This window comes from Rhinolophus sinicus, chromosome 14, assembly GCF_057876585.1.
Source record: "Rhinolophus sinicus isolate RSI-liver-muscle chromosome 14, RSI-T2T, whole genome shotgun sequence".
NCBI lineage: Eukaryota > Metazoa > Chordata > Mammalia > Chiroptera > Rhinolophidae > Rhinolophus > Rhinolophus sinicus.
In genome coordinates, this window is record NC_142514.1 from 92,827,195 (window position 1) to 92,849,504 (window position 22,310).

Here is a 22,310-nt window from a genome sequence, read left to right on the forward strand (position 1 = left end):
CAGGATAGCACCTAAAGGATGGGACATGGGATCCTGGGGCTTCAACAACTCAGCTAATGCCCCTCAACTCTCAGAGAAGAGTCAAGATTAGAGCTTGAGAATTCTAGGCAATTTGTTGAAAATTTTATCTTTTATGGATGGCCTTAACTTTAAATCAAATCTCTTATATTTCTCTGACCACAGTTTTTCTGTCCCAACAAATGTAGGTACACTTGTCAGACATTGTATAAACACTGAGCTGCAATGCTACTATCTACATTTTTCCCTCTTCACCCCAAGATTGTCAGATTGGCAGGGCAAAATCTTCCCAGAGTCAAACTCCAAGGGAACCTGCAGAAAGTGTTTTAGGCATTGAGACCAAACTGAGTAAAACTTTGGAACTGCAGAGAATGAAGAATGAACGAGGGAAAGCCTTCCCTTTGACGTATGACTTTCCCTAGACTAATCACAAAGGAAAATCTGGAGGTCAGTAGTGTTCACATTACATTGCATATTCAGTGTGGCCGTTTACATGAATCAGGCCATTTCTCTTGGAACTCATAAATCCTTGGGAAAAATATTCCCCCAAGAAGGGGAAATTCATACTTAATAATTTTAGGGGGGCAGATGTCAAGTCTGAGACGGCCTTCACCAGTGCATTTAAAAAGCACTGAAGCAACCCCTCTCTTTCTTCCCTCAAGGAGGCCTCTGCCTGAACTCACATCATGGTAAACTGCAGAACCAGGGAGAGGAACAGGCAGGGTAACGCAGGGTTGGCATGGTACCCACAACCTCATCTATCACATAATTAAAGGAGAAAATACCCACACAGACAAGCCAGACCCAAAGTGAAAGGCCTGATATGTTTTTCCTGAGCATCCTTGTATTTTCAGTTGTGGTTCGAGGACAATTTGAGTGAATGATGGTTGTTTTCATTGCTAATATGTCTCTTTCTACTGGCAGCCTGAGAATATCCTGTGTGTGAATCGGGATGCTAAACAAATAAAAATTATTGATTTCGGATTGGCCAGAAGGTATGCCTATTTGAACATATTAATAGGTGTATGAATGGAGTTAGGTAGCATGATGGGTGCTCTTTCTTTGCAAAGATAAATCTGTTATATCCCTTGGTTTCATACCCTCATTTACATTTAACTTAACAAATGTTTCAGCTTTACATTGCTGACTGTGGGATTTGAATGTTCAGAAGTTTCTATAGTGCATGCAAGAAAAAATTAAAACTTAATACAATGAAGTTATTAAATTTGAAAACATTAATTTTGAATTTGTAAGAGTTTGTCTTAGTCTTTTATATTTGTTCCATCTGTAAAGAGAAGATTTACTTAAAAAAAAATTAATAGCGTAAACAAGATTGCAAAGGGTCCTGGCACATGTAAGGTTTTTAAGGGGACAAAGAGCACATTAATGGTGAATATAAAATAGATGTAAACTATTGCATTGCATTTCTTCATTAGGATGGGCTCATTCAATACATTGACATGTCAAGGATCGTGTCAGTTTTTACTTTTTCTTTCTCTTTTTTCTTTTTTCATATTCTGTAATTCATGTTTCTAATTATTCTGAGTGGCTTTTGTTACAACTGTTTCAGATTATTAAGGTTTTACTGTATGAATGATGACTTAAAACTCCTAGGGCTTCTTCACAAATTTTGACACTAAGTTTTAAATATGTGATTTCTTTTAAAGTCTATTTATTTTAAATTTGTTGTCTGGCTGAAGCTTTTTTTGTCTTATATACTGCATCATTTCAATTTCCATGATTTTTGATTGACATTCTCCATCCCTTCACTTGTCTCCTAAATTTCAGATACAAGCCCAGAGAGAAGCTGAAGGTGAACTTTGGAACCCCAGAATTTCTTGCCCCTGAAGTTGTGAACTATGATTTTGTTTCCTTTCCCACGGACATGTGGAGTGTGGGGGTAATTGCCTATATGCTGTAAGCAGATCTTTCTGACATTCTCAATCATCATGCATATTCTAAAAGGTTTTGCTATTTTGCATAAAAGCCCCAATTTAGGTCCTTTAAAAATAAATAACACTGTACCATATTCAGTTACTTTCTAGGCTCTATTGAATCCTGTGGGTGAAAGGAGTAAATTCTTTCCCAGCACATCATCTGAAAAAGTAAATGTATGTCTTTTTCACTAATCATTTGAACAGCTACAATATCATCCAATGCCTCAAAAGTAACTAAAAAAAAAAAAAAGAAAAAAAAAGAAAAGAAAAGAAAAGCCAAACCTTTGTGTCTTGATCTCCTAAATGACTAATGTTAGCCTCACTCCTCAGAGGCGACAGTCCTGGTGTTGGCCCTCTCAGCATATGGCAGATTTTTACCAGCTGTAAATGCTTTAAAGAGAAGTTGTATTAGTCTTTGAGATTCATATTCAAGAACAGGTGCTGCCATCATTGCTGTAGTTATTTATTCAGGAGTTGGGGTGGGGGAAGTAAGCATCTTATTCATTGTAAAAATCTATTATAAAATTATGTTTAATTATTAGGTTATTTGCTTTCTTTCAGTTTTAAATGACAGAACCAAAAAAGCAACCTATCAATAAAGGGTTTGAAGCTGTTTAAAAAATAATCACTCTGGACACTGTGTCTTACAGACTTAGTGGTTTGTCCCCCTTCCTGGGCGATAACGATGCTGAGACCCTGAACAACATCCTGGCCTGCAGGTGGGATTTAGAGGAGGAAGAATTTCAGAACATCTCAGAGGAGGCCAAGGAGTTCATCTCCAAGCTTCTGATTAAGGAGAAGAGGTAACCCAAGTTCCTTCTGGGCTCTGGAAGCAGTAAGGATAAGAGTGGGGCCGCCCACTTCCGGGATCATTAGAATTCTTATCAGATAACTACTGAAGTCCCTCAGTGAAATCTCTGATGCCTGTGCAAGGTTGTAAATAGGATGAGTTTGACGCTCTTGATCCAACTTACGTATATCTTGGACTGCTCTGGTCATGAGTCTGAATGGGGCAGCAGAAACTCCCCTCCTTCTGCGTTTTGCAATAAAGCTCTAGCAATTAGGGGCTCATGCTGGGCGTCAGTGGACTCACCCTCTAAATGAAGGGTTTGGGATAAGTTATTTCCATGATGCCTTTCACATCTACAAAGCACATATATAGCTCTGTGTAGCTGTAGACTTAACTATCATTTCATTTGAGAACCTAGAATGGGTCAGACTGTTCCAAGTCCTTTATGGACATGATCTTTTTCAACCCTCACCCAACTCCATGAGCTAGAAATTATCATTACTATTTTATGGATGAGACTCTCTCTAAGTAGTTTGCCCAGGGTCATACAGCTAGTAAGTGGGAGGACTTATAATCAAACACAAGCTGACCTTCCCGCAAAGCCATCACTTAACTGTTTGTTATGCATTACATGGTCTTCTGTTTTCTGTCATGCTAAGACCACAATAATTCAAAATTCGGTGGGTAAAGAGTGATGTTGATATATACGGGCTTGCATTTTAGAATTATGGACAGGAAATGGACACTGCCCTTAACCTGTCACACACAGTTTTAGATGGTTTTATGTCTAAGACATACTACAGTAGATAGTATTTAAGATTCTCAGGGACAACAATATTTGCTTTATTATTTCATCATCTTTATGCCTTTTGAGTTATTAATAAACATGACCATGAACCAATACATAGGAGGGTGCCATGGAGGAGGGTGATAAAGAAACAACATGGGTAATGGGTGTGGCTCAGTGCCTGACACACAGGAGGCACTTTTCCTCAAGCAATTAATTAATTATCTACCATCTGCCAGGAAATGTGTCTTGGGCATTGAGAACAGTTGTAGAAAACCCAGTCCCTGCCTTTAGGTAACTCATGAGCTAATAGAAAAGATAGGTATTTTAAAAAAGCTACAATACAATGTGGTTCATGCAAAGACAGAGTATATGGAAAAGGGCCAGAACTGAGTCCTAAAGTGGGAAGGAGGACTTAGCCAGGCTGGAGGTCTCAGTCTGAGAGGAGGGGCCATGAACAGACTTTGGTTTTATCTTTAATACTGTTTATTATAAACAGTATGTTTAATACTGTTATTATTATTTATACAATACTTAATGCCAGGCAGAGAACAGATGGAAAAGGTTAACTCTATCAAATCTTTGGTGGATGAGAAATACACATTTACTGAGAAACTATTTTACAGATACAGTAAGTCCTCACTTAACATGGATAGGTTCTTGGAAACTGACTTTAAGCAAAATGATGTATAACTAAACCAAACTTAACCACAGGCTAATTGATATAAACAAGAGTTAAGTTCCTATGACAAATTTCTGGTCACAAAAACATCACCAAACTTATACGTAATGATCTAAAACACCAAAAATAAAGGTGAGTTATACATATAGTAAGAAAAATTACTAAAAATTAGTAAGATCATTTTTTTCCACCCCACTTATTCCAGTGTAGGACCCCAGTTGGCCTGAACCCATCCTGGCAGCTCAGGGTGCAGGCAGGCCCCACCCTGGACAGGACACCTTCCATCACAGAGCCACTCACACACACCCACAGTCACTCAGTTGGGGACAGTGTGGACATGCCATTTCACCTCATGTGCACATCTCTGGGATATGGGAGGAAACCGGAGTCCACAAAGAAAACTCGTGTAAACATGGGGAGAGAGTGCACATTCCACAAGGACAGTGGCCCCAGCTGGAATCAATTTTTCTTCTCATCATTATAAGGAAATGACACTGAACAAAATAATGTTATCCGAACACTTTTATGTGTTCTCTGATTTAATCATCTGGATATCCTGTGGCATATGGATATTATCACCATTATTTTATAGATGAGGACATTGCGGCTGAGAGCAATGAAGCAGTCACACAGCTCCTCAGGGCAGATGCAGAGCCAGGCCTGTTGGGCTCCAGCCCCCACGTCCTGCCTGCTCCCTCAGTCTGTGGCTTTCATTAATACCAAAGGAGCAACAAATACACATTTGGGCGGAATGACAACTGGCTAGGTACTCAAGTCAATACTTGATGAAACTAAGGCCAGTGCCAAATCCCACTATCATAGAGCATAAAATACTCTCTCTCTCAACTTACATTAATTTTCCACCTATTTCTCTATTTACTGGATTTGCCATGTATAATGTGCACTATTTGGCCCAAATTTGTGAGAGAAAAATAAGGATGCTCATTATACATGGGTAGTACTAATTCTGTATCTATATAAATGTTTTTAATTCTTTTATCTATATTTATAAGTTAAAAGTGTAACTCTAGAAATCAATAACAACATCCATATGCAATATAATACCCTGGAATACGATCATCAGTTTTGTTGAACTTACGATGAACTTGGAACAACAAAGAGTTCTTGGCCTTCTATGATGCGTAAATATGGTAAATTTGTTACCAGTACATAAAATTCCTTAAACCATAATATATTAAAAAATAAATGCTAAAATTCCTTATAATAAAAAACAAGTACCTAAATGTAAACAAATAAAAATTTGAATTAAAAAATTAAAACAAAAGATTTTTTTCTCTGAAAGTTTGGACCAAAAACATGGTTGCTCATTATACAAGGCAAAATACGGTAACTGTTCAAAACTTCTTAACTCAAAAGTTAGTAAATACACATTATTCAACAGTTTTAATACATAAATTGCTTTTGCAATCATCAAGAATCGTTGTAGCATTCTGTTCTTATAATAATAAATATACATTTATTCTTTAACTGACTGACAGAAGTTCAATTTATAAAGCTTAGACATTACATCAAGAGCGGTTACTTATATTTGAAAGTATATGTTCAGTCATTAACAAAGATTTTAAATTTTTTGCCTTACTTTGTCTAACAAGCCATGTTGTTACCCTGGTTGGATAAAACGGTAACACAACACTGATAACAATTCCAGAGAAGGCAGCATTAACTGTGAATTTGACATTTGGCACCTAGTCTTCCAAAGGCAGTGGCCAGAGCTGAGGTTGAATGGCATAGGCAGGCCTCATTTGGTGCATTCCCACTAATGACCTTCTGAATTTCCTTTAGTTGGAGAATAAGTGCAAGTGAAGCTCTCAAGCACCCTTGGTTGTCAGACCACAAGCTCCACTCCAGACTCAAAACACAGGTGACCAAGGCTCTTTGTCTTTCCTCTTCTTTTCTAGTTAGCCTTAGTCTTTTGACGATCAGATGCCAGAGGCATCTTAGCCTTAAGTGAATTTCTTTCTAATTCCTTTTCTCACAGCCTTCAAATCTTGTGCTAGTGTTAAATTGCTTAAAATGCTTTTATTGAGCAGTTTGTGTTTTTAAAAATAAATGTTACTTGTTATTATGCTTATTATCAAATCATTGTACCCATTATAAACTGTATTATGCACACATTCTTAAATACATATATAGCCTAGATATATAAACAAGTTCAGACGAATATATGCTAATGTATGTTATGCCTCCTTAAAATAGAACTCAGAATTCTAACGTCTATGCTTACCTGATTTAGTCTGCTCTGGGTACCAAAAACTATAATACTTAGCTTGGTCCAGATGTTAATCTAAGTTTATGTGAAGGATCCTCGTACCAGAGACTAAATGGAGATGACTGAAATGTTTGTTGAGAAAAATTGAGCCCACACTCCACAATAACTTCTTAGAATAAATTCCCTAACTACTCTCATTGCCTTAATTACCATTTATATTCTGACACCGCCATATGTCCCTTCAGCACAGATTTCTTTCCTAAGCTTCAGGTACATACATCCATTGGACATTTCCAGTTGGATTTTCTCAGTCCTAAACCGAACTCATGTCCCCCCACCTCACCTCATCCTCAACCATCCTCCCAGAATGACCCCCACTCAATAATGGCCTACACCAGATCCCAGGAAATTTATTTGTTTCCTCTTTCTTCCTCAATTCCCCATCTCACGTTTAATTTATCTCTGAGTTATTTTCCCTAATTACTTCTGGAATATGTCCACTTTCTCCATCCCCATGGTTATCATGGCCCTGGACACCCCTCACCTGAATTCCACAGTAGCCTTCTCTAGACTATCTCCATCCAAATCAAAGTGGATTATACAAAGGACACAAAAGCAGATGTGTAACATTGATACAACTTTTTAAGTAACATTTAAGTAACTTTTAAGTAACTAACATTTAGAATGTTCAACTGGGCAAGATACATATAGAAGCAATAAGCAATCTATGCCTTCAGGCCTCGTTGAGGATAGATCTGACATGAGCATCAGTTAAGATGGCCTCCGTCAAGCCCTGGCATAGTTTGCATTTGATATACATTCATTCCCTCCATCTCTGCTCCTCATCCTCCTCATTCCTCGGGGTTTTGGAGTGCAGCTTTTCCACTGACCAGCAAACTTTGGAATGACTGTGCTTCCAGGTACTCATTTTTTCCACATTCAGTTTTTATTGAAATTAACTTTGCTTCTAAATTCAGCATCAGTACTGAGTTTTATTTGTGTCTGAATATACCTTTCCTTGATAATTGGTACTGATGTCAAGTAAAAATAGACTTATTACCTAGTTGGTACCTTACCCAGACTACATAAACTGCTTATTAGGGTTACCAACTTATTTTGGGGCAATTTTCCACCAATGTATTTTTATCCAAGCTTATTGGTGTCTAAATACACTTTGACATGGTAGGACAATATGGAAACCACAGCAGATAATTAATGACATTATACAGTTTAGAAAGTGTTTAAAAATATTTTAAAAACCATAAAACAGAAAGAACAAAAATCACCTTTTTGTTACTCTATACAACTGCTGGTACCTAAGGTGAATAGATATTTCAAGAATGGTGAGGATTTTTAAAAAAATTCCATTGTATAAATCTAGTCAGTTATCATGAAAGTTATAATTTTATGGCACTGTTCCAGGCACTATTCTAACTGCTATACAAAACATTAACTCATTTAATCCTCATATCAATCCTCTGAAACAGGAACTGTTATTATCCTAATTATGTAGATGAGGAAACTGAGGACAAGGGTTAAGTACGTGTACAGGATCCCATGAGGAGCAAGTGAAGGAGCCAGCATCCCAACACAGGCAGGCAGGCCCTGGAATCTGGGCAGAGCTTCACCACTCTGCTATCCTGCTTTATAATGGGCTGCTGGGTGAAGGGGACCTGATGATGTTTCCAGAACGATTCATGTACCGTAGAGTTTCAGTGTTTTGAGAGCCAATACTTGAGTTTAATATATTTCATTTTTCAATGAAATACTGAGGCTAAATTTTTCCAGAAGATTCATTTTTGGAAAAATCTTGGTTCTAATGTGTTCTATAAAATGAGAATTTAACTTTATGTTGAAAATTTAACTCTTATCCAAAACTACTTACTATTTAAATCTTAATTCTATTTTTAAAAGTCATTTATAAATTTTTACTTATTTCTTTTAATTGTTCCATGCTTAAAAGGACTTACTGCTTCTTAACCACTGAGCATGCCTCTACTCAGTCACTGAATTTGAGAAGATTTTTTTTTTTTCTTAAAATTAAGGTCCTGAAGGTCTCTGCCTTCTGTATTAAGCTCAAGATGACAGCTGTGATTCTCAGCTTTTCTTATGACCCCAACCACCCTCCATCAGACACAGCTCTCAGCTGGGGTGGAACAAAGCATTCCCAAACTACAAATCTTTTAGAACTTGGCAAGCACCTACCGCAGACTTAATAAATGCTTTGGGGCTGAAGGAAGTGACACTGAGCAAATATGACGTGGTTTCTATTCTCCCAGAGCTAATAAGCCTTCTACCTTTCCCTCTCATTCCCAGAGTTACTCCGTTAGCTCATGCCTTTCTTTCAATTTACTGAACTAATAACATAACCTACGAGCTGGTATTCAACCTCCATTGACTCTCTTCTCTAATTCACCAAATCATGATTCTTAAAATTACAATTCTGATCATATTCCTCCAATCAGACAATCTCCAAGTGTTCCCTGTTGTCCACACCAAACACACCCAGCAGTCCAAGCCTGCTCCCGTGCACCCTGACCTTGTTTTCCAGTCTTGTCTCAGCTGCTCCTTCTGTAGCAACCCAAATCATAGTGACGGTCAAGGCCTATTTTAAATGCCACCTCCTTTAAGATGGCTCTACTCAGTGCCCAAACTGGAGGTGTTTTCTCTGTTTCCTTGAACCTCTCTTGTGGCACTTAGATCTAACTCTTTTCGACTAGGTTTGAAAACTTTTGGAAGAAGCCTTTTCTGTGTCTGACTCATATTTGTAGTCACTGCAGCCCCAGTTTCAGTCTTGATTCTTGTGCTTTGTCTATGTGAATTATGTTGCAGGAAGTTCTGACAAAACACATGTGTAAAAATTAAGTGTCATTATGTGCCAAGCTCTTCATCTCTGAATCTGAGGAGAAGGGTAGTGATGACAGGTGTTCTAGAGGAGGGTAGGGGTGTGTTTCGCTGGGCTCTTTTTTAAAATTAGTTTCAGGTGTACAAAACTATGCAATAATTAGACATTTCACTCCTCACAAAGTGATAACTCCCCTCCCCCAATCTATTGCCCCTCTGGCATTGTATGTATCTATCTATTACAATTCCATTGACTCTATTCCCTATACTGAACTCCATATCCCATGACCACATATATATATATATATATATATATATATATATATATATATATATAAAATGACAGTTGACATACAATATTATTCAGCTTCAGTGTCAGGTGTACAGTGCAGTGGTCAGGCATCTACACCATCCATGAAGTGGTCTCCCTAGCTAGCTGGTGAAGCAGGTCAGGATATCGGTCAGAGGATCGTCAGCAATTAAGCTTCAAGAACTCCTGAAGAGCATTTTCTACTCAGTAGCAAGTTATTTTCTCAAGTGTTTTCATAAGTCAGGAACTGATGAAACAAGTTCTAATCCTTCCAAAAATGTCTTCTGGTTTTCCTAGAAGAAGAAGAAATGCTGCTCTGATGCTCAGAACCCTGTGACCAAATAGTGTACGGAAGGCGCCCATTGAAAGGTTGGTCTTGGGTCTTTCCCTGAAGAGGTGTTTGTACAAGCCTTCAGAGAGAGGAGCAAGAAAGAAATCGAATGTTTATTGCACTGACTATGTGGGAGGCAAGGCAGTGTTTTGGCTAAGGGGGAGGGCCCTGTAATCAGACTGCTGCATTTGTAACCTGCCTCTGACATTTTCTGGCAGAGAAACCTCAGTTTCCTGATTTGGGGGTTGGGGATAGTCTTACTTCCTAAGCCTTTGAGTGGCTCCAATGAGATAATCCAAGCAAAGCCCTTAGACCAGGACCTGGCACATAGGAGAAGCTGTCTCTGGTAGTCCTTGCAAAAATTGTGTTAGATCAGAGGAAGTAATATCCTTCTTAACAGAGAGAGAAACCAAATCTCAGAGACTCAGAGACTAAATAACACTAGTCGATGGTAGAGTGTGCTTCTCTCAGGTGTCTCTGAATCCAAAGTCTACTGAGCTGCCTCCCGGTCCTGGCCCCATCTTGGACCCCAAGGACTCATCACTTCATACAAAGTCTCTACCCTGTTTAGAATTTTGTTGAAATTCTTAAGAGATAGTTTTACAAATAAATATTTTTTTATTATATCAGTCAGCCAGCCCGATGTATGCCTTCAAGGAGAAGCCTAAGAAAATGCAGTTATTACAGACACTTTTAGGAATCCCGACATTTATGTCCTTGTTGGGGAGCCATTCACCCGCCAGCAGGTCAGCTCCCTAATCTTGACCAGTACGTCCATGGCCATTGTTGGAGCTCAATTTTAATAACTATCTATATAGGACTTACGATTTGTGTGAACCTGCATTCTTGCTGCTCACTGGTCTTAAACTTTTATTCTGATTTGTGTTTATTCTGGTCCTAGGTTTTGTTTGTCTCTTTGACTATGTATGTTCTTGTAAGCTGCCTTGAATCTTTTGTAGAATAAGATTAGGTAAAAATAAATCTATAAATCATAATAAATGTCACAAACCAGCATTAGAAAAGCATTCGGCCTTTAGTGTAAGGGTTGCTTATGAGTCTATCACTTATTGAGAAATATATGACCAGTCAGCAAGAAGGCTTGTGCTTTCCACACACAAGGACCATTCCTGTTTGTCAAAAACAGCACAGACATTAAAGTTTTGGGAAGAGTAAAGTATGCAGAAAGGGCTCTCCGTGCTCCCAGGCCTGGTTCGGAGTGCTCACTGAGGGGTCGTTGGCCTTTGCTGTGAGCTGAGTGAGTCTCCAGGCAGTGGGCCTGTGTTGTTCCTTCTGTCCCCTCCCCCATCCCTTCCCTAAGTTGTTTGTCCCGTTACCACAAACCCTGAGGGTTTGGCACAAACCACCTTCCCACCATAAACACTGGAGTCATTTTTGAGGCCTGGCGGGAATGAATTCACTGGGTGGTAGGAGGTTGCATTGCAAACCAGACCTTGTCAGGGAAGAATGAGGAGGAAATGGCTGGTGGGAGGTGGTAGAGTTCTTCCACATCAAGCTGGTGCTTTGAACCCAACTCTGTGGAAGATAGTGGCAACCCAAGCAGTGTAGTTAGGTACCATCTTTGTTGGAATAGCTTAATGAGACCTCTCTCTGAACTCAGTCAGGTCTGCCTCCTGATGGTCCCTTGGGCTGCCTGCCTTCCTTTCCTGGGTCCCTCAGCTTCATCTGGCCACAGAAATTTGCCTTGTTCCCACCGCAGGCTGGGGAGAGTTATTTCACGTCCACACAATGTGGATACTTCCTAGTTTACTTTCTTACTTTTCTTTTTCAAATTAAAATTTAAGCTTAAGATAGTAACTCTGGGAGCAGCCTCATTTAAGAAGAATGCTTAAAAAAATAGATTATTCTTCACAATATTTCCTGCCAGAATAAGACGGGGTTTTGGGCAAGATATATTATGAGTAAAACCAACTTTGAGATAATATTGATTTTAGAAATCTGGTGGTTGAAGATTATTTCTGCGGAAAAACTACAGCTTCCAGGACCTATGAATAAGGCATAATCCGCAATGTAAATTGTGGCGTATAAATCTCCTGCAATTTGTTAGAGGTTTTTTGATGTGTTGAGGAAACACTCTAAAAATTACTCTAAAAAACGGTGACATTTCGTTTTGTGTTTCTGTTGCATCTTTTGCCAGCCTGTAAGATAAATTTAGGGTACCTCTTCAGATCCATAGGAATGATGTGGGCCGCAGACTGTGCGGGCCCCAGGTCAGATGTGGTTCTAAAGCAAATGCAAGTATTTCCACGCGTGACCCGCAGCCTCACTTTGATGCCGAGATCAAGCTGACAGAATGGATGGGTGGCAGCAGCCTTGGGAGCTGGCTGTGCTTCAGATGAAACAAAGAGGCCTTGTCCTTCGATATTGCAAATAGTACTAAAATATCTTGCATAAACTGAAAAAAAAACAAAAAAAACCCAACCCCACTCTGGGAAGCATTTGGAATCCTTCAAGGAGTTTCTTTTTTTCTCTCACATATACACATACATTATAAAAAATCGTGTGTGGTTTTCCTAAGGGGCACAACCAACTAATTACAATTTTAAAAGCCCTGTTGAATTAACAAGAGTCATATTTTGTTTGCTTTGCAGGAAAACTGCTGGGGTTGCTGCTGCCTGAGAAGATTTTTGGAAAAATCAGCAGTTCTGATGTCTTGACCCCTATGATGACTGGTGGCCTTGGGGAGGTGGGGGCCACCGCACTTGAACTCAGAGCACCCAGTCCCAGGGGAGACTCCCAGTGCTTTGGTCCTGGGGGCACAGGCAAAATCCCTCCCATGGGTCCCCTCCCCATACCTCATGGTAGCGCACACTAGGCAAGAGGTTTCCCTGCCATCTTGGGTTTTTTTAGTTTTATTTTTATTTCTTGATTTTAGTCACTGGGGCAAGGGATGTATTCTTTCTGCTATTTCTCAGTTTACTAGTGCAGTCATACTGGAGATTTATTTTGAAACCTGGATGATGCATTTGGAGGGAGAAAACTGCTTCCAGTTATTAAACTATGCCTTTCAAAGGGGGTGATAGTATCGCCAGAAAAAATTCTAAGTCTGTGCACTTGAACACTTAGTTTCTCACAGTTTATTATTTTGATTTGGTCTCCAATCAGGTGAATCCAATTGAGAAATAATTTGCTTTCTGGAACATAAGCTTTCTTTGAATTCTGAGGCAAGAGGCAGCAGACCTTCTATGTTCCATTTATGCTGTGCTTTCCTCCAAGTGCATCAGTTTCTCCCAAGTAGCAGATTCTCCTTCTAATGAATGACGTGCATTGTCACAAGGCCCTCTCTGCTCTCTGCTGATTGAACATTCATGTGTGAAATACGTTGGTTTTGAGAGGTGGTGCGAGAGATACATGTTTATGCTTAGTCTTTAAAGACAAAACCTTTGGAATAATGTTAGCAGTCGTGGGAGCTTCCCTGTGCACTTGTCCATGAGGAGAGATGGGTCTGTGCATCCTGCCAGAGGACAGCACTGTGCTTGCAATGACATGACTTGGGAAACGGCACTCAAGTAAACGTGAACATTTCTGCAGACTCGTGATACTACTTAACCAGAGTCTTGTGCAGCTCAGGGCTGTGAAGGAAGCGCATTCCCGAGTCCAAGGTGAGGAGGGGAACACCTCTACTCCCTTTGTGGACAGGAGAATCATTTCCAGTTGGAGGCTTCTGCTTATTCCTGAGCTGCTGTACCATTTCATTCAGATATTTAAGAGGGAAGTGAGCCCTCCTGAGATGGCACCGAAAGGCACAGGGCCTGTAAAGAGTGGTTTCTTTATGAAGAGAAAATGCAAAGCCACATTAACTCCTATTACACATGCAACACCACGCTCACCATTCAGCTTTTCCATTTCCAAATAACTGTTCTGTTGAGATCAGCTGGAGTAATGTCTTTATTTTTTGCTGTAAATTGTTTTAGGCTCTTGTTGTCACAAAAGCAATGAAATGAAGGAAGAATAGCTTGGTGGCTGTATTAGTGAGGGCACTTCTATCTTGCACTGATTGGCTTTTCACCATTATTTCTCTCATATCCACCCAGTGAATCCTTATAGCATGCCCATGAAAAACTCCTACCTGTGCAATGCCCTTCTTCTCATGTGTAAGGTAAAGAGAAAGTAGAGACAGGAGAGATGTTTAATTTAGTTAAGGCCACATGCCAATTTAGTGGTCATACAAGCTATAAAACTGACTCCTTTTTAGCCTCTGCTCTTACATTATAATGCGTTTTCTTTTTTCCTTTGGCCTATGCATTTATCCAAGGCTGGTTTCTCTTGTTCCTGTTATGTGACTATGCTTAAAATGTTTAATTTAGTTTCCTTAAAAAAAAAAGGCCTGTGACTGAAGTGTTATATTACTGTGCTATCTTTAGCTGATGGTATTCACGGAGCCTGGAAAAATACAAGCCAGTGCATGCATTAATACTCAGACCACAGAGAGCTGGCGTTCACTCAAATGCTAAATAAGACACAGGGGTCTGATTTGAAAGCCCTCACGGAAGACTTTTTCTGTCCGGTGCTGTGCGTTCTCTAGCAGATAGAGCAGAGGCCTTTTGCGTGATGTGCAGCTTGCATCCAGTTCCCTTTCTGACTCACGTTGGCAGATAAGCTTTGCCTAGACCCCACTATACATGGAAGAAACAGCCTATGCCAAATAAAGGAATTATTTCTTTGCCAAATTATTCCACTGATGACCCCGCAGTTAGTGGGTGTGATTTTTTTCAAAAGAGGTTTAGAAAGGAGACTCTGCTTTGAAACAGGATCTCCTTTGAATCTGTAGTTAAATTTCCACATTTGGATGGGAGGCATCCCCCTGCCAGCGGGGTGCCTTTAAATGAGAGCTGAGGATGGTTTGCATTGCAGAGTTGATCAACTACAGTCTAGAGTTACATGACAGGGGTGAATTTCAGTCTCTGGCTCATCCCCTCACCTCCCTCCATGGCCATGTGTGGCTGCTCCAGCAAGAGCCCTAACTTGGTAAATTGCCTCTCTGATGGGAAAGGGGGCTTTGCACAGCAGAGGGGTCAACCGGCACAGACCCCAGAAGCTCAGTCTGGCTAGACTGGGCTATTGTGATCGATTTTTCCAAGAAGTCATTAGGATTTGAGAGACTGTATTTCTCTTGCACCCTCTTAATGGACATTATATAGCTTCGCTCACGTGCATTAGGCATTTGCTATTCCTTTAGTAAACGGAGGAAATTAAACACTGATGTGGCACTTCTCACTGCCTGGAGAGAAATAAACCTCACAAACTATTAAGGAAAAAGCATGCCCAAATTTGTAATTTATAAGGTACCACACTTATCCAGAATCTCTTGTTATTTCAAAAGCAGGGAGAAAGGGCTCATGCCTCAATTTGTAGCACAGAAACCTCTGAAATGGATTCTCACCTGAACTAACTTAGAGAAAAGATTTCTATGTTGAAATTGGGTCATTCTCATGGTTGTTGAGTACCATAGGTTTGTTTTTAGTTGCTTTTTCTCTGACTTAATATTATTGTGCTTTTTTTTCCTCAAAAATGTAAATAGGCATGCTGCCATTGTTGTGAAATACTTTGATGTGAATGTGTTTTCAAAGATGAATACTTACATTTTCACCATTTCTACAGAAATTAATGTAGCAAAATTTTTCTTGTTTTAGAATCAAAATGTGGATTTGATATTAGGGAAAAAAGGGTCTTGCCTGTATTTCATTCCTTGTTTGTCCCTCCTGCCCCACTACCCCACTGCAGCCACTAGGCAAGGGGAGCCAGTATGCAGCAGTCCTTGTTCAGTTTGGACTATAGGTCAGTTCAGGGAACCTCACTTGGAAAATCCATTTGTGAAAGTGTAATGAGAGGGAGACACAGGGCACCTCCCGGCTGTGGGCAGTAGGCTCAGTTCGGCTCTCTGCTCCCTGGCAATTCTGTCATGGGTATAGGGTGCATCACCACTGGGCCTCAGTTCTCCCTAGGCATGCTGCTCCCCACTTTGCTTTTGCGCTTTTTTATTTTATTTTTACTTCTTTTTATTTTTCTTAAGTTAGAATCAAAGTCCATTTTCTCATCCATCATGATACTACCCTAAAAGCCTTTTGGGGATGAAAATTATACTTCTGAAAGGCAAATTGTTTTCTGTCCTAAAGGAAACTTGATGCTGAACTTACTACCGTGTTTCCCCGAAAATAAGACTGGGTCTTACATTAATTTTTGTTCCAAAAGACACATTAGGGCTTATTTTCAGGGGATGTCTTATTTTTTCATGTACAACAATCCGCATTTATTCAAATGCAGTCATGTCTGCATTTGCATTGATCTTCTTCTGGAACATCATCATAACGTACTAAATGCGTCTGTCTGGCTGAGGAGTTTAACTGGGGCTTATTTTCAGGGTAGGTCTTATTTTCGGGGAAACACGGTAGATGTTCAATCCTAGATTAAGATTACTTCCTTACATAGCATGAGTCTACCGTTTCTAATACTAGAAGTTTTATATACTGAGGGTGCCAAAAAAACGTATGCAGATGACCCGTATTCATCATTTGTTATTAGTGTATATTGAGTACTACAATTTTAATACAGTTTTTTCCTTTCTCAAAATGTGTACACATTGTTTTTTTGACACCCTCTGTATTTCTCCTAGCTCCATTTCAGTCGGTGTATTTTCCGTAAGTGGTCTTTGTCTGAGCAGTTTCTCCTTCCATGAAGGCTTATCACTCAACTAATACTTATTCAAAAGAGCAGAAAACATCTGATACCTGAGTGTTCATATGTTGACTGATACATATTTTGTAGTTGTCTCAGCTGATAGATGTCAGTGAGTCCTTTTGATGATGTGTATCTGTGTAGATAATAAATAAAAATGGATTCATAATATGGTGATTGCATCTATCATGTATAGTTTTTATTTCTGAACATCCTTTCATTCAGCTGTATTTCTTTGCCTTATAAAGATGTTTAGCAGTCATATGCTCATATGTCTTATATTGAAAAATAAACAAGGACCTTATTTATCCTTTGGTTAATGAGCTAAATTAAGAAGTGGGCTTGGCAAATGTAATATAAACTTTCTCCTTTATGACAATCTTGTGACATTAAGAACACTAGCTGCCTTAAAAGACTGATGTCACACTTATAGGAGCTCCAGAACCACCCTCAGGAATATGACCTAGTCCAACGGAGGGAAAACAACTCCCCTATTTGAACACATGGTGGTTACAATGTATCAACACAGGTTTAGGATTTTTTTCCTATTACTACAAAAATATTTACTGAGATAGTACCAGAACAGTGTTTAATAAATTATTAAGACAATTAGCAGCAATTTAATCCCTTAAATGTATCTTAGCAAATATTCCTCAGACCCTAAAAAGTGTTTGCCTCAGAAAAATCAACCACTAAAAAAACTACAGTTTAAAATGGCTGCCCAGCCATCAACTGCCACATTGCATCTTGGTTGGAAATGCGGCTGGGACTGGTCAGCTCCAAGGCTTGCCCATGGATCTGAGGAAAACACCGGGTCCATGTTACCATTCACATGGTAGCCTATCAGTGACTGACTCTCACCGTCAACAAAATCTCTGCCCCAAACCTGGTTTGCCACAGTCCCACTGAGTTTTCCCTTGTCTCAGTTGTAGGCAGAAGGGAGGCCTTTGTGTTTTCATGCAAAGCAATGCTGTCCCTCTCTTTGGAAGTCCAGTTTTTCCCCACTTGACCCTCTAGGTGAGGCAGTCATTCTGATTTGTTCCCCAAAGTGAGGACACCTTATTGAGCCTCTGTGATACTGTGATATAATAAGAACTATATATTTGGTCTGTGTCTCTAGTTCTTGGCACGGATCTCCTAAAACCCTTGGAATTTCCTGAGTGATAGAAGTGAGAGGAGCATCTGTTGTTATTCATAATCTGCCCCTTTCAACCATACCTCAGTTTACACCTCTGAATTGACTCTTGGAGGATGTGGCTGGTTGCCAGAAGAAACAATCACGTGATTAGAGAGTTGGAACTTTCAGCTCCTCTACTGCCAGGGAGGGGAAAGGAGCTGGGGATTGAGCTAACCACCAATGATTAAAGCTTATGTAATGGAACCTCTATAAAAATGCTAATCAAAAGGGTTTGGAGAATTTGAGGGTTGGTGAATAAGAACACATGCACGTGCCAGGAGGTTGGCTTACCCCAGACTCCACAGGGACAGAAGCTCCTGTGGTCAGGACCCTTCCAGGACCTCACCCTAATAGCTTTTCATCTGACTGTTCGTGTGTATCTTTTATTATATCCTTTATAAGAGACTGGTAACAGTAAGTAATGTTTTTCCCTGGGTTCTGTGAGCCATTATAGAAAATTACTGAGCCTTAGAAGGGGGTTGTGGGAAGCCCTGATTTGCAGTCAAGTCTGATGGAAGTGTGGGTAACCTGGGACCCCATCGCTTGTGATTGGTGTCCAAACTGGGGATAGCCTTGAGGGACTGAGCCCTTAACCTGTGGGGTTGCTGCTAACTCCAAGGATTTAGTGTCAACACTGTTTAATGAGAGGAATAAAACCCCACACATTTGGTGTCAGAAATGGTGTAAGTAGAGCAACAGTTTTCCTTTCCCTTCCAATACTGGCACAAGGTAGGACCCCATGGATAGTTCTACCCTTTCCCAGATTCTTGATGCCAGAGTTTTAGGGCCTGGGACTCAGAGAGAAGAATCAGTCATCTTCCTCCCTGGCCCTTCTCCTCACCCTCTCCTGGGGTAATCCCCCACCCAACCCCGCCATAGGGAGAGACACTGAAGCTCACTTCATCACTTCCCCTGAGTACTCCCTGCTCCGAAAGGGACACTAACCCCACCTCAGGATCCAGACCCATTAGGAAGGTAAGTGGTTCCCAATGCTTCTCCCTCAGTCACTGATTTCTACTACTCCTCATATAGGGCTCCCCCAACAGCTTGTAATATATGTTCCCCAGACACTGCTGTGGTACAGTGAGGGTTTCATGAAAAATACTAACCTGTATTTAGCTGGCTCATGGCCTCAACTGCAGAGCTTAAGGCCTCTGAGCCCCCTCAAAACTCACCCAGTTATTTCAAGACTTCCAAAATATTTTTACACAGGTTTAGGAGCGGGTGTGGCAGGGAGAGTGACCGCTTCTGGCAGGACAAACTACTGCTGCTCTAGTCCACCCCAGCACCAGCTGGCCCAGCCAAGGTGTTGCCTTCTCTTCCCTCAAGAGGTCAGCCCTTTAGGCACCAGTGATGCGGTATTTCTTGGAGCTCCATCACTGTAATGCTATGTGCAGTCACACAGTCACCTGGAAATACAAAGAAAGCTCACTGCTCTGTCAGCCTCATTCTTCATGCTCAGGCACACCTAAGAAAATGAGGTCATCACAACTATCAGAATCTTCTCCTGAGCTATGACCAGTTTCCCGTAGGTAGAGATAAGAGAAGCAGTAGTTTCCCACCTCACAACCTGATTGTTAGGTGGTATTTGGTACAATGAAATTCAGCCAGGTTCAGGTTGAATGATGAACAGCAGATTCAGCCACAGCTACACCAACTGTTGTGTGAGCTGGTGAGGCTCCTGCTGTCGGGCCTTTTAGGCCTTCTGCACGAAAGGGTCATTTAAGGAACGTCATGATGATATTCTTATCGCAAGATCCAGGTAATTGTTTAATTAGATCAGATCACAACATCCTCTGTAAGTAGCTGAACATAGAACCCAGGGGAATTCTTGGGTCTGGGGCCACTGCCAAGCACATGTGCTTCTGAGCTTGCTGGATTCTTATATTACTATATAAAAATTATTACATTATTATTCTAATATTATGTTATATTCTTAGTCTTCATTTAAGAATGGAATATCTGTACATTTCTAGGCAATCCATATATTTTAAACACTACTTGTTAAGGACTCACCAGTTAAAAAAAATCATTTTCTAATACCAATTATGCTAATTTCAAATTCTTCTGGTGCTAAATAGACATAAGGATAGGAAATAAGATTGCATAAACCAGCCTTCTTATGCTAATTTTAAATGCTACCTACAAAGCCATGGCATATACTATATTCTTGATTGGGTTAATACCCTTTAAATGTTAACTAACTTCTATGCCAGTGTAACTAGCAGACAAAATCATACTAGTTGGCCACAGCGTCTCACACAATTCTTCCCAGCAAATGCTCCTTCAGCTTCTCCCTTTGGCCCCTCATTTAGCTGGTTGAGGAACATACAGGGATGGGCTAGATCCTCTCCCTCTCCCCTCTCTTCCATGAGAACTGTCTGCTTCAAAACACACACCTCATAAAGCCCGTGAAGCCTGTCTGAGTCCCTGAATCCCTGCCTGTTCTCTTTAGTGACATCTCTGCCTTATGGAGTTAGCTAATGCTTACGAATCATCACGGGGCTATTAACCGGGAATATTTTCTGTCCCTCTTGACAGTCTAATGAAGCAAGTCCTTAAAGTCGATATGGGACAGCAAAAGAGACTCTTGATGCTCTAGGGGACTCTAGGGTCACACATCCTTCCAGACAGATGGACCTTCTGTGTTTACATTCCTTTTAAAACTAAGAGCCTGCAATTTTCTGTGGAGAGTCGAACCGGTGGTGAGCAAAGCCCCTTCTTAAATAATCATCTGCTTTGTACCTGCCCACCCCTCATCCCCAAGTTTGTACTGTGAGCCCTAGCTGTTCCATACTTCACACTTCATACATTTCCTTGGATTTCATGATGGATCTCCTGGGTTCCAGTCTCTTTCTTCTCTAATCTTCCATATTGATAATTTTATTTTTAAAACACAAATCTAATTATATCACTTTAAAATTTAAAGTTTAGAACTTTAGCCTCCCCCTGCCAAAAAAAAAAAAAAAAAAGAAAAGTTAAGCCCCTTACTGTCATGTTTACGATCCTCATGCACTAGTGTGGCTGACCTAAGTATCAGTACTTTTTGACATCATTCACCACACTTTGCTCACCCCCTTCTATTGTAAAGACACAGGAATCATTCCTAGGCCTCCAGAAGGGTAATCATGTGGCATTGCTGACAAAATTAGGCCTATAGACATGGGTGTTTTTGGATAAAAACACCAAAGTTGCTAAAATTTTTAATGTAATGCCTTTAGACCATTCAGGTACTAATAAAGGGTTCAGATTATTTGTGCTGTTATTTCTCTTTATTACAGACAACTAGTGCTAGAAAAGACCATGACTGGGGCTGGAAGATCCATTTCCTCGATGGCTGACTTGCAAAGCTGGCAAACTGATGCTGACTTTTGATCAAAGGCCTCAGTTCCCTGCCAGCTGAACCGCTCCATAGGGCTGCTCCTGTGACAGCTGGCTTGTCAGAGAGAGTAGTCAAAGAGAGAATAAGAGCGATCTCAATCTCTTCTGTGACTTACTCTCAGCAGCAGTCATACTCCCTAATTCCCATAATGCCTTATAAAATGTGGAAAGGGACTACACAAGGCAAGAATAATAAGAGGTGAGGGACTATTTTGGAGGCTAGTCCACCCTATGACTCCCCAATAGTACATGTCCCTCACACATGCAAACACACTCACCCATTCTAACTGTCCGTCAAAGTATCGTCCTATTACAACATCAGCTCAAAGTCAAGAATCTCATCCTCTACCTCTAAATCAAGGCTATTTGTGGTTGAGTCTTCTTGACTGAAGTGCCTTAAGTATAGCTTCCTGTGTACAATTCCTCTTGGTCCAAAGATGTGTAAACTAAAGAGAAAAGTTATCCCTTCCCAGCATACCCACACCTAACACATGATGGACAGGCACTAAAAATATTCCTATTTAAAATGAGGGAAAAGGGACAACACCCCCCAATCATTCGTCCATAGCAATTATGAAATTCAGCAGGGCAAATATTGGGAGTTCCTTGTTAAGGACTCAGCCTTGCTCCTTCCCAGGATTTATGCACCATGACTCTTGGCCCCACCCTCCAGGCTCTTGGTTTTACCCTCTGAGCCACTCTTCCTTCTCCATGGAAGCTAGTCTGTGTGTGCAGCTGTTTAGGTTTCTCAGCTTAGTTCCTGCCAGTAGAAGTTTGAAAATACGAAGCCCTCTTTTCTCTTTGTGTCCAAGCTGGTGGTGCACCTGGCAACATTAATTTTTTTAAAAGTTTATAGGTATTCTGTGAATTTTATTGGGTTGACTCCATTAGACAAAGACCACACCCACAAATATCTTCGAGATATGCTCTTCTTTTTTTTTATAGGAAAGCCTTATTGTTTAAATGATTCCTTGATGCATTGTTTTGGATATTTCTGAAGCCCTAACCCCAAAATTTTAAACTCTTGGCTTCATGATTGGACAATGTTTTCTTCAGAGTGCCCTAGATTTGATCTTTACCTGGAAGCCTTTCCTTAATTATAGTATGTTGTCTTCAGATGCTGGAATTTT

At 40.3% G+C, this 22,310-nt stretch overlaps 1 protein-coding gene across 10 annotated transcripts in view; it reads left to right on the plus strand.

Moving 5' to 3' along the window:
- The window catches only part of MYLK4 (myosin light chain kinase family member 4), a 107,040-nt gene extending 90,247 nt beyond the window's left edge, over nucleotides 1–16,793 (plus strand). For 8 of the 10 annotated variants that reach the window (XM_019752391.3, XM_019752399.3, XM_074335308.2 and 5 more), the window contains 6 exons: nucleotides 943–1,013; nucleotides 1,807–1,935; nucleotides 2,606–2,758; nucleotides 6,018–6,096; nucleotides 9,896–9,967; nucleotides 12,539–16,793. In XM_019752391.3, the coding sequence (XP_019607950.3) occupies nucleotides 943–1,013; nucleotides 1,807–1,935; nucleotides 2,606–2,758; nucleotides 6,018–6,096; nucleotides 9,896–9,943 (480 nt within the window). In that variant the 3' untranslated portion in view covers nucleotides 9,944–9,967; nucleotides 12,539–16,793. The remainder of the gene's footprint in view (nucleotides 1–942; nucleotides 1,014–1,806; nucleotides 1,936–2,605; nucleotides 2,759–6,017; nucleotides 6,097–9,895; nucleotides 9,968–12,538) is intronic. The other 2 variants (XM_019752393.3, XM_088791403.1) reach the window with 1 other exon arrangement.
- The last annotated feature ends 5,517 nt before the right edge of the window (nucleotides 16,794–22,310 follow it).